Source organism: Muntiacus reevesi, chromosome 9 (genome assembly GCF_963930625.1).
Source record: "Muntiacus reevesi chromosome 9, mMunRee1.1, whole genome shotgun sequence".
Lineage (NCBI taxonomy): Eukaryota > Metazoa > Chordata > Mammalia > Artiodactyla > Cervidae > Muntiacus > Muntiacus reevesi.
The window spans coordinates 8,928,745-8,941,640 of record NC_089257.1 but is presented as its reverse complement, the minus strand read 5'-3'; the positions used below and the strand labels follow the sequence as shown (position 1 = coordinate 8,941,640).

Sequence of the window (12,896 nt, the reverse complement as noted above, 5' to 3'; positions counted from 1 at the left end):
GCATGTTTTGAAGGGAGTTTCCAGAAATGAGAAAAAGAAAAGAGGGATTGCAAATATTTGTGATATTATCAACCATTGAAGAACATTCACTTCTCTCCATTAGTGTATGTCAAGTAGTGAATATCATAAAGTTGTTTAAAAGTAAGGACGTTATAATTGAAAGTGCTTTATCTTTCTCTTTTCAGGCTGCCACATATGGAAGGGAATGCACAGTGAAGTGGATCATATTATAGACATTTCTATAAGTAAGTATAAAAAGCATTATATGTGTGTGTGTGTATATATATATATATATATATATATATATATATATATATATATATATATACCATTGATATATGGAGACATATTTAGGGGATGGGACTGGGCTGTAATTTTTGCATTTACGTTATGAACTTCCATAAGCTGTAAAATATATCCAAAATGCCAGCTGATACACTCTCCAAACATGCTTCCTCCCCCCACCCCAATTAAATGAACATGGAAAGTAATTAAGTTAATAAAATGGAACTGTATTTCTTAACTTAATATTCATTGAGCAAAATTAATGAGAATCATGTAAAATTAACAAACAGTTGCATTTGAAGAGTGCTACAGAAAAGTCTACTTTTCACAATCTTATATAGGACTCATAATGACCCCATGAATTTGTCATTACAAATTAAGTGTTGAGGTGACTTGTTAAGAAACCACAACTAAACTGTCTATGATGAAGAATATTTATCTCACTTAAAATATTCCTAAAAATCACACATTACATCACAAATTAATTCTTTTCTATTTATTGCAGATTAAGCATTTAGCACTCACACCTTCCCCTCACTGATGAAATCATGCAACTGAATAATAATGTGACTGAGTTTATTCTGCTTGGGTTGACACAAGATCCTGTTAGGAAGAAAATAGTGTTTGCCACTTTCTTGATGTTCTATTTGGGGACCTTGTTGGGGAACTTTCTGATTATTGTTACCATCAAGACCAGCAGGGCACTTGGGAGTCCAATGTATTTCTTCCTTTTCCATTTATCTTTATCTGATACCTGCTTCTCTACATGCATAGCTCCTAGGATGATTGCTGATGCCCTTTTGAAGAATGCCACTACCTCATTCAGTGAGTGCATGATCCAAGTCTTTACATTCCATTTCTTTGGCTGCCTGGAGATCTTCATCCTTGTCCTCATGGCTGTTGACCGCTATGTGGCCATCTCTAAGCCTCTACACTACACGACCATCATGACTCATCGAGTCTGTGGTGTGCTAATGTCCCTGGCCTGGTTGGGGTCCTGCGTGCATTCATCAGCTCAGATTTTTCTAGTCTTGAGTCTGCCTTTCTGCGGACCCAATGTAATTGATCACTACTTCTGTGACTTGCAGCCTTTGTTGAAACTTGCCTGCACAGACACCTATGTAACCAACTTCCTCTTGGTGTCCAACAGCGGGGCCATCTGTACAGTGAGTTTTCTCATGCTGGTGTTATCCTATGTCATCATCTTGCACTGTCTGAGAAACCACAGTGCTGAAGGGAGGAAAAAAGCCCTCTCCACCTGCATCTCCTACATCATCGTGGTCATCTTGTTCTTTGGTCCTTGCATATATACTCGCCCTGCAACCACCTTCTCCATGGATAAGATGATAGCTGTGTTTTATACACTTGCAACACCTTTGATCAACCCTCTGATTTATACTCTGAGGAATATAGAAGTGAAAAATACCATGTGGAAATTATGGAGCAAGAAGTTGGTCTCAGATGACAAAAGATGAATGGAAGTTTCAAAGTTTTCTTCAGAGTTTGGATTGATCTTAAAGAAGCCCATAGACAATAATATCCTCTTATTGTGGAGTTAATATAACCCTAACTCAGAGCGTGAAGATGACTTCCTTTAATAAAATAGGCAATGTGACCACACGTGCTAGTTAGCATTGAGTCAAATATTTGTAGAAGTGGCAGCATCAGATACACACAGTCATATAAGATCATGGTCTTAGCTATTCACTGCTATCTCTGCCTCTCTTGTCTGTCTAATATCACTGTGGTTTTGATCTACTCTTTTCCTCCCTTGTGTTGACTTCTGGATTCCTCTGTTTAACATTACACTCTATGCTTTTATCTACAGCCTGACATATTTTTGTCTCAAAGAGTTTATTTCTTAGATACTGTGATCAACTGTCTGATCATGGACCTTCAACTTGGTTGTTCTTACTAACTTCTGCAAAAATCATGAGGCTCAAATAATAATAGTATGTACATATTATAAAGACAAAATATTTAATCTAGGAAACCTGTCTTCTTTTTCTTGGGTTACAGTTAAAATCTTTTTTTTTTTTTTTTTTTTTTTTTTGTATATTTGCCTAAATGTTCTAGAAAAGTGACAGAACATTATGAGAAAATTCACCCTTTTGTAGTATTTTTTCCTAAGGGAGGTTCTGACTGTTGGGGCTTACCTCATATTAACATTCTTTGTGTAAAAGCAACAACAAAAGCTTTTTGCTATTAAAATGATTCCTTCTATTTTGAGGGATCTATTAAGTTTTCTCTTGAATCATACCAATTATAACAGTATGTTTAAATATTAGTTTATTATGATTATAGCATAAAAGCTGAAAATTAAGGAAGATGTATTTATGGAGCTTTAAAGAAATCTGGTGCACTGGGAAGACCCAGAGGGATGGGATGGGGAGGGAGGTGGGAGGGGTTCAGGATGGGGAACACATGTGAATCCATGGCTGATTCATGTCAATGTATGGCAAAAACCACTACAATATTGTAAAGTAATTAGCCCCCAACTAATAAAAATAAATGGAAAAAAAAAAAAAAGAAATGTGTACATATAGTCAATAGTAGGGAATTTATAAATAAGTGTTAATTGAATAAAGAGCATTCTAATCCAGGGGAGGGTATTTACGCTTTGAAACATAGTTATACCACATATATGAATTGTTTTAGTGAGTTTTAAAACAATATAGAAAGTAGAGTAACTTAAGAAAGACTAAGATATTTGGATGAAAATTAAATGTATCCAGTGTAGATAGATATCATCTTTCACCATTCATTATCACTGAAGTCTCTAATTACATGGCCATTAAGAAATTTTATGATTTGTCTGATTTCTTATTTGCATTTTTATTCATACAGAAAATTCAATATGAGTATTTTTGTTTATTTGGAGCTTCTATTTCTATTTACAAGTTAATAATTTTATTATGAGCACAAAATTTGTTTTACTTTCATTGTACCCAGAAGTTTATATTCTCTATCTTGAGAAAAAGATCAGTGTGGAAATGGAAACTTGTGAATTCTTCAATGAGCTCTAGACCCTTTCTATACATATTCTTTTTTTTTTTAGAATCTGAGAATTTCAAGGCTTAATCCTTCAGTTTTTATTAATCACATCTGCTACAGTAAATAAGTCATCTGTGCTATGACACAGATGCTAGCTAGTTTGGTGTTGCAGAATTCTCTTAGCTTTTGCTTGTCATTAAAGCTTTTGATTTCTCTGTCAAATCTAAGATCCTTGCTGGGCAAAGTAATGTTGTTTGTAGAATTTTCTCTTTCATCACTTTAAATAGATCTTATCACTCCCTTCTGGCCTGCAGAGTTTCTGCTGAAAAATCAGCTGATAGCCTTATGGGGGTTTCTTGTACACTGTTTTTTTGCTTTTCCCTTTCAGTTTTAATATTTTTTCTTTGCGTTTGCTTTTTATTACTTTGACTAATATTTTTTTGGTGTGTTTCTCCTACGGTTTATCCTGTCTGGGAGGAACTGTCAGAGCTTCCTAGACTTGAGTGGCCATTTCCTTTCCCACATTAAAGAAGTTTTCAAGTATCATCTTTTCAAATATCTTCCAGGCTCTTTCTTTTTTCCTTCTTCTTCCTGAAAACCTTAAAATTTGAATGTTAGTGTGTTTACTGTTATCTCAGAGTTCTCTGAGATTGTCTTCAATTTTTTTTTCATTTTGTGTTTATACTGCTCCTCAGAAGTCATTTCCACCATTCTATCTTCCAGCTCAGTTATTCCTTTTTTAAGCCTCAGTTATTTTGCTATTGATTCTTTTCATTTCAGTTATTGTGCCATTCATCTCCACGTTTTCCTTAGTCCTTCTATGTTTTTATTTAACATTTCTTGTATTTTCTCAATCTTTGTTTGCACTCTGTTTTTGTTTTTTTTTTTTTTTTTGGTTTGTTTGTTTTTTTAATAATTTTGGATCATTTTTACTGTACTTACTCTAAATTTTTTTCTCATGTAGTTTAAAAAATATAAGAATATATTTTCTCTTTATATATTTGGTTTTGTAGGTTTTTACCTTGCTTCTTTGTCTGTAATATATTTTTTTTCCTTGCCTCTTTTTTTTTTTTCCACCTTTTTTTGATTGGGACTGTGTTCCTGTCTTACTGATTATTTGGCCCAAGGTTTCCAGCACTGGGGTTTGCAGAGAGTTGAGTAGAGCCAGGTCTTGGTGTTGAAATGTGGACCTCCAGGAGACCTCACTCGAGTTAATATTCTCCAGTCACTCAGAGGTTCCTCCCATCTGCTTGGGTGTCGACATCCCCCCCACTGTCATCTAGGTTCCCTACGGTGGGGAGATGCAGACTCTGCATTCTCCTTGGCTCCACCTCAATAAGTCGATTACCTTTTGCTATTGTTATCACTGTATGTCTTCTCTAATAAACTTTATGTGCGGGTGAGATGTGTGTATTCTGTATACTGCGGTACCCTTAGCAGCAGTTATAATGCTTGTATCATTTGGAAACATCAATATATATTTATTGACTAGATGAGTGACTTTTGAAATACATAAATAACTTGAAAAAGTTGCGTGTTTCAGGTATACTAAGTTGCCCTTCTAAATGATCAAACCCACAGAAGCAGTGGGACATGAAGATGTCACAGAATTTACCCTCCTGGGGCTCTTTACTGATGAGAATGAGGAAGTTGCCGGCTTCGTGCTGTTTTTACTTTGCTCTATTGCGATCCTCTCAGGGAATCTGCTCATTCTTCTCACCATCAGGGGCAGGCGCCTCGGTGAACAGTCCACGTACTTTTTCTCAGCTATTTGTCCATGATGGGGGTCTGCTCCACCTCCATGGTGGCACCCAAATTGATCACTGACTTGCTGGCCCAGCAGAAGGCCATCCCCTACACCAGCTGCATGGCCCAGATGTTCTGTGCCCACTTCTTTGGAGCCACTGAGCTCTTCATCTTGGTGGCCATGGCCTATGACCGCTATGCCGCCATCTGCAGACCTCTTCACTGCATGGTCATCATAAACAGACAGGTGTGCTCTGTCCTTGTGATGGCTTCTGCTGTGGGAGCCTTTAGCCATTCTCATGCAAGTATTATCACTGGACTTCCTTCCTGTGGGCCCAATCAAATAGACCACTATTTCTGATATGCATTCCCTTTGCTGAAGCTGGCCTGCATGGACACTAGACTGCGGGTGACTGCAATCATTACCACCACAGGGGGTTGTCCATTTTGACCTTTGTTGCCTTGGTGATTTCTTACATCATCATCCTGGCTACCCTGAGGACTGGCTCATCGGAGGCCCCACAAAGCCCTCCGCACCTGTGGTTCACACATCACTGTGGTCTTCATGTTCTTCTTGCCCCTCATCTTCACCTATGTCCCCACGGCTGATTCTGTCCGGAACGACAAGGCCTTTGCCCTGTTTTACACCATGATTGCCCCCATGTTCAACCCTCTCATCTCCACCCTGAGAAACGCAGACATGAAGAATGCCATGAGGAAAGTGTGGGGCCGAGATAAACACTCTGCGGGAAAATGAACATCTGGCTGTCCTGCCCTTTGCAGGATCTATTTTGTCCACACAATCATTAATGTTGACAAGTGCAAAGATACGGAAGGAGCGTGTGCTGTCATTCAGAGCTGCAACCCTGAAGAGTGAAGCCCCCTCAGCCACCCTCCCTCTGTCACTTGACTGAGACTGCCCACAAGGGGAGTGGATCAGATGCGCTTCGGGTCCTTTCCAGCTCTGAATTCGGGAACGTTCTGTCCTTTGTATTCCCTGACATGACGAGTGCATTTCAGAACTTTTTTCAGGGAAAGTTGTGAGGACAGCATGGTTGTCTTTTCTGACCTTTTTCAGAAAACAGATAATCTTGGGTGAGACTTCTCTCATAGAGCTTTCTTAACACACTTCCTTTTTTTTTTTTTTTTCTTTTGAGGTTTCCACTGCAATAATTTCAAAAAAAACAATGCCAAAGGTTTTACAAGTGTTGTATAATTTTTTTTACATTAACAAATCCTGCATCTAAAACAATGTATTGAATATAATTATCCTACTTAGACTATACTTACAGAAATTGTAAGTAAAACTTAGTACCTTATTGCAGGTAATTAAAAGTCTTGAAAAATGAGCAATTCTTCTCATTTTTATAAATGCATTTCTATGACCATATTTTCACTTTATTTAAACAACCTTCATGAGTATATAAAACTGATGTTTCTTCTAAATGTCCAACATGGAATATCTCCCATTCTGTGAAATGTCATGAACTTAAGAAGTATATAGCTGAAGAAATGGATGCTCCTGGGATGCATTTTGTTAGTCCTCACTCTCATCATGCTAATAATGTATTTTGATGGTGTCTTCCATTAGTCAAACTAGGTAAATCTGTCTCATTTTCCCTCAGACAGGTTTTCATTCTACGGAGAAATAAAAGTGATTAGACTAACAAATGTGTATAGCCAGCTGCCAACTAGGGCTTAAACTAAAATCTTTTTTGGTATATTCAGGTGTTTCCTTAATTTAGACAAGAATCTTGGATCTTCAGGAATTTTGAAGAGAATTCTGAGGTCAGGATTCTGATCTCAGACATCTCTTAAATGTCTAAGTGACTTAGTGAAGTCGCTTGGTCGTGTCTGACTCTTTGTGACCCGGGTTGCATGCCCTCCTCCAGAGGATCTTCCCAACTCAGGGAGTGAACTCAGATCTCCCGCATTGCAGGTGGATTCTTAACCGTTTGAGCCACCAGCTACACAGTAGGACCTTGACTGTCCATGCGTTTGACTCTTGGAATGCACATGACTGGTTCTCTTTGTCCTATGTCATCTCAGGTTTTCCTGAAAGCTACTTTAGTTTCCCTCCCAGCCTTCAGAAAACTGGATGAAGACAGAGCAGAGTTTTCTGAAATTCCTTGTCTACAGCCTTTGTGAGCCCCCAAATGAATACTATCTGAGGCAAGATAAGATAAATTTGGAAAGTAAACAACCAGAGGAACAGGGACATTACCCTGGACAGTGGCTTGACAGTCTTTGCTTTGGATATATTTACAAACACCTTTGGGAATATAATTACTTAGAGCTTTCAAAGACATTCATTTTTGCTTAATTGCTTAGTTTATATTCTGTCCTTCCCAACCACATTTTCTTCAGGCATAGGTATAAAAGAGATGATACCCAGGACCTAACTGTGATTTCCTGAGGGATAAAGATACACTTCTTTCATTACTGATAATTTTAGTGAATATTTTAATCCTGCTTCCCTTGTAAACCTGTGGAAAACTTAGGATGTATTGATTTTCCAAAATATTTTACAGATATGTTTGAATTACAGGTTTTTATTCTCTGTATTTAACTTCAGATTTTTTATACAAGGAACAAATTGACAGAGTAAGTATCTGGGGGAGGAATTTTCTAGATGCATCCTAGAACTAACCTGACAGCCACTCAGGTCTGATGTCTGTGGCTCTGGTTTGGGTACTGTCCCACAGCCATGTGCTAGCTTGATTCAATGCTGTATGCTTGTTTGATATAGTTTCTTTCTAAAAGCTATTACTTCTCTTGTAATGTGATAATTTAATTACTATACTAATGTCACAGCATATTTAATTTTAATCATGTATCATTAAAAGGAAAATTCTGTTTAATAACGGAATTAAAGCATTCTCGAGTTGGCAATGCATTTCATTGCGCCTCATCACCTACGTGTGTGCATTTTCCCTTGTTACTTTTAAGACAAGACCAAATTTCAGCTTGAATATCCATAAATATGAGTAATTCTCCATTTAAAGCATCTGCCATTTTAACATAGACTAGTTTCATCTAGATCAATAAAAAGAAGTTTGTAATATGCAATGTTTTAATAAAGCAAGAGAAAATTTAAGTATATTCTGGGGAATGTAAGTTAAATATGAGAGGGCCTGTTCTTATGCTGACAGCATAATGAACAGCAAAAATATTTTCAAAATGAAGAAATATGGTAATTTTGGAGAATTTTTTTCATGATGCCAGGAAAATCAGACAATTAATATGGGTTAAAATTGCCTTAAATTAACCAACCAAAATTTCAAAAATAATTGAAAGTTTTTCATCGCCATATTGTTGAAATTGATGCTTATGTGATTGCACTTGTTAAAATTATGTGGGATTTTTTTCTTTTTGTTAAACTTTTATGTAGGCGTGACAGTTTCTTTGACAGCTAAACGACTTACTCAAACAAAAATGAGTGTTAAAAAGAAGTGTGTTATGAACCATATATATCACTGGGTATTTTATATTCTTCATCAAATTTCTGAATTAGGTAATAATATCTTAATTCTAAGATACATGCGATGAGACTTTCAGACATATTAAACCATTAGCCTGAGAATCACACTGGTTAGTTAATTTAGCACTCCTCAACTTTCCCAGAACTTTGCTGTTGTTACTTGAACCATCTGTTTACTGGTTGCCTGGTATTCTTTATTTCATCCATTGTGTCTTCAGATTTTGTATAGATTTCCTTACTATGTCATGTTCAAAATGTTGTTTTATGACAATATTTTCTCCTCACCTGACTTTTCACATTTCCTTTTACCTCTGTTAACACCATTTGTTATATTATAATAACTCAAAATATAGGATATTGTTTTAATCTATTATTGATTAAATGTGTTTCTTTTAAATACATAATATTTTTTACAAGCTCAAATGCTCAGAAAGACACACTGGATGTTCATTAACCTGGTATTTGCATGTTGCTTTCTGCTCAGATGAGGATTCTGAATTGAGATTTCATTATTTTCATTGCTGCCTTTGTGATACTTTCTTCCCCATTCATCTCAACTCCTGTTTAACCTCAGATTAAAAAAGAGTCAGGGTTTTGTCTGTTCTCATTTTAGTGAATTACTTTCCAATTCTTAGGAATTATTTTGACTCTATCTAGGTCTCTTCTAAAGTCAGAGATTCAGGTTAATGAAGTTATCTTTCTCTAATTTATTTATTTATTTTTGTCTACTTATATAATACATTTCTTTAAATCAATTTTATATAAATGCTTTTATTTGACATATCAATATTATTACACCTCACAAACAAAAAAATCTATGTATCAATTGCAATTATGTAGAAGACATTATTCTACAATGTCTGCAACTCCTCAAAAAAAGCCTTTTAAAATGCACTGCAACTCCTTCAAAAAAACCTTTTAAATACTTTGAATTAATGCTAATTGATGAACACTGTGTGACTGATACTTTGTTCTGGTAGTTACAGAAAAACAGGTTGGAAGCTTTATAGTGAGAGTGAAAACAAAATAGGATAATGAGAAAATTTAACCTCTGTGATACTGCAGTTTAGAATAATAGTTTAAAATAGAAATGGTGTCATACAGGTCATTTAAAATGCTATCTGTTAACTATTTGCCATCTAAAATCATCATCGAGGCTATAAATACCATTAATAATAATTTTGTGAAGCCCTCGACTCGACAGTTTTTAAATATGAAAATCATGCACTTGCTATAAAAACATTCATTCTCTGCTTGCTTTTTTTCTTTTAAATAGACATTTGGGGGCCTGGATATGACTGTCAAACACTAAAAGTGTGCTAGCTTCTGCAAACCCACTGTGGACCAAAAATTCCTCATCAGTGTTTAAATTGCATCTAGAAGTGAACTTGTTCTATCTTGCACTTATTTTACACTGATTAAATAGTGTCTTAAGATTATCTCTTAGTTACAAAAGATGAAAATCTATAAACATTTCATTAATTCTTTACTGCAACACATGCCACTGAGGGATAACTGGACCAAAAGTTGCTATAACATCTTTTTTATTAACACTTGATTTTTTTTGTATGAAGTTTCCAGCAACAAACATTTGAGCAACTTCACAACATTTATTGTTCTTTACCAATATCCAAAACAAACTTCAATATCAGTATGTATCTTTTAATTGTCTTAACACATGAAATATATATATGAGAAATGAATAAATTTGTAGATTTTTGCAATTTAAATCATAGTGCATAAATAAAATATAAATTATAATGTAAATCTTAATGTATATTTCTCAAAAATTCTTTGCCTTTTGATGTACAACAATCACATTGATATACCATGACCCATTAACTACATTTGATCACAGAGTATGTGTACACGCTGACTTGTGTCCAACTCTGTGAGATGCTATGGGCTGTTGCCTTCCAGGCTCCTCTGTCCATGGGATTTTCCAGGCAAGAATACGGGAGTGGCTGCCATTCCCTCTTCTAGGGGATCTTCCCGACCCAGTGATCAAACTAGTGTCTCCTGCTTTGAGGCAGATTCTTTACCACTTGAGCCATCACAGAAACCTTAGGATGCCTTATTTAAGTTAATGTTCAGCAGTTCAAGCTGGGATTTTAAATAAATTTGTGTTTCTTTGGGATTCATCCCAGATAATTCAGGGAATTTGGTTAGAAAATTTTAAAAAAAGGAAAGTTGCCTTCATGTATGGCCACAAGAATTGGCAAAAAACCCTACAATATTGTAAAGTAATTAGCCTCCAACTAATAAGAAAAAATGGAAAAAGGATAAAAAAAAATGAATTGAAAAATATACAAAAGAATATTTTCTTGCCTTGGGACAATTTGCCCTCTTTGTTTTGTAAAATATTTTATTAACAACAATTAACATTTTTATTTTCAAATAGTGTTTAAACATTTAAAACCTTTACAAGTAATTGAGTAAATCAAAATCATTTTCATTATAAATTGTTTTGCAATAGATTTATAAAGTAAGTTAGATTAAACACATTTACTAAATCAAAAATTAATATTAAGGTTTTATTCATGTAAATGTATTATTGGTAAAGTTTATACTATTGTGCTCATATTCACCCAAGCATATGTCTTCTTTTTTTCAGAAACATAAGTCATTTGTGTATAACCTACACTAAACTCAAAAGGAAAACCAGAGAAACATATCAGAATTCATTCTTCTAGGACTTTCATATGACCAGACCATACAAATATTTTGCTTTGTGTTTTTCTTATTCTGTTATCTTGTCTTGTTGGTAGGAAACCTTCTGATCCTCTTCTCCATTCAATGCAGTCCTCTTTTGAACCAACCAATGTACTATTTCCTCAGCCACTTATCCCTCATAGACATCTGCTATACCTCCAGCGTGACACCCAAATTAATTGGAGATCTGCTAGTAGAGAGAAAGACTATTTCCTATGGTGATTGCATGCTACAGGTTCTTATCATGCACTTCTTTGGAGGTACTGAGATCTTTATTCTTACTGCCATGGCTTTTGACCGCTATGTTGCCATCTGCAAGCCTCTCCACTATGTGATTATCATGAACAGAACAAGATGCAATCTTCTCCTCTTAGCTGCCTGGGCTGGTGGAGCCGTCCATTCCTTTCCTCAATTTTTGATGGCAACCGACTTGCCTTTCTGTGGTCCTAATGAAATTGATCACTATTTCTGTGATATTTTTCCATTGCTAAAAATTGCATGTACTGACACCTACATCACTGGTGTGCTTGTGATTGCCTTTTCAGGAATGGTTGCCTTAGTTACATTTGCTGTCTTGTTTGTTTCTTATGGCGTTATATTATTCACTTTAAAAAATCGTTCAGCTGAAGGAAGGCACAAAGCCCTCTCTACCTGTGGGTCTCATATCACTGTGGTCATCTTATTTTTTGTACCTGCTATCTTCATCTATCTTAGACCTTCCACTACTTTCCCTGAGGATAAGGTATTTGCATTATTTTACACCATCATTGCCCCCATGTTCAATCCCTTAATCTATACTCTAAGAAATGCAGAGATGAAAAATACTTTGAAAAAATTTAGTATCAAGCTTTGTTTTCAAAGGAAGCACACCTTTAAGGAACAATTTGTGCAGCAAAGAGATATTTAGAGTAGCAACTATTTTAATGTGGTTCCTGTGAGTCAACTCTCTTGGTGCCCTACAGAAAGTAATAATAATAATACAAAGATAGAATCAATAATTCAGATCACTGTAAACAAAGTTACTTGCTTTTCATCTAATAACATACTTTTAATACCATTTCCAATATTAATTAAGGAGTTGTATAATAAAATTATTTACCTAAATTGATAAGTAAGTGGCTTGTCATTGTATCCAGAATCAAAGCTCACTCCTGTTAAAATGAAAAGTGCAAGTCGCTCAGTTGTGTCTGACTCTTTGCGACCCCATGGACTATACAATCCATAGAATTCTCCAGGCCGGAATACTAAGTGGGTAACCTTTCCCTTCTCCAGGGGATCTTCCCAACCCATGAATCAAACCGGGGTCTCCTGCATTACAGGCAGATTCTTTACCAACTGAGCTGTTAAAATGAAGGGGGAAAAAATACCAAGACAAAACAAAATGAAAAGTAGTAAAAAGACAAATTGTGGCCTATAAACAGATTAACACACACACACACACACACACACACACGAAGAAAGCAGTTTTACTGCACATGGATTTTTTTAGCAGCTTTACTCATGATTACCAAATCTTGGAAGCAACCAAGATGTCCCTCAATAGGACATAAATAGATAAATAAGTTGTAGTACTTCCAAACAGTGGAATACTATTCAGAGTTAAAAACAAATGAGCGATTAAACTGTGAAAACTCATTCAGGAAACTTGAATGCATATTACCAAATGAAAGAAACCAGG

At 35.6% G+C, this 12,896-nt stretch overlaps 2 protein-coding genes and 1 pseudogene across 2 annotated transcripts; all 3 read left to right on the top strand.

Moving 5' to 3' along the window:
• Positions 1-833: 833 nt before the first annotated feature.
• LOC136174006 (olfactory receptor 4C16-like) lies at positions 834-1,760 on the top strand. Its single transcript, XM_065943783.1, has one exon. It carries the CDS (start codon positions 834-836, stop codon positions 1,758-1,760), a length of 927 nt encoding a protein of 308 aa, XP_065799855.1.
• Positions 1,761-4,844: 3,084 nt separating this feature from the next.
• LOC136175502 (olfactory receptor 4P4-like) lies at positions 4,845-5,782 on the top strand (annotated as a pseudogene).
• A 52-nt stretch (positions 5,783-5,834) lies between these two features.
• LOC136175501 (olfactory receptor 4P4-like) lies at positions 5,835-12,125 on the top strand. Its single transcript, XM_065945779.1, has 3 exons — positions 5,835-5,898; positions 8,417-8,505; positions 11,163-12,125. The coding sequence occupies exons 1-3, from the start codon at positions 5,835-5,837 to the stop codon at positions 12,123-12,125; spliced, it is 1,116 nt and encodes a 371-aa protein (XP_065801851.1).
• Positions 12,126-12,896: the final 771 nt, after the last annotated feature.

What these genes read in the sequence shown, in the direction of transcription:
- LOC136175501 (XM_065945779.1), top strand. Translation starts at nt 5,835, where the DNA reads ATGTTGACAAGTGCAAAGATACGGAAGGAGCGTGTGCTGTCATTCAGA. An exon ending in CAGAGCTGCAACCCTGAAGA is followed by an intron (nt 5,899 to 8,416) that starts GTGAAGCCCCCT and finishes ACTTTTATGTAG; the next exon opens with GCGTGACAGTTTCTTTGACA. An exon ending in TGAACCATATATATCACTGG is followed by an intron (nt 8,506 to 11,162) that starts GTATTTTATATT and finishes TAAACTCAAAAG; the next exon opens with GAAAACCAGAGAAACATATC.
- LOC136174006 (XM_065943783.1), top strand. Translation starts at nt 834, where the DNA reads ATGCAACTGAATAATAATGTGACTGAGTTTATTCTGCTTGGGTTGACA.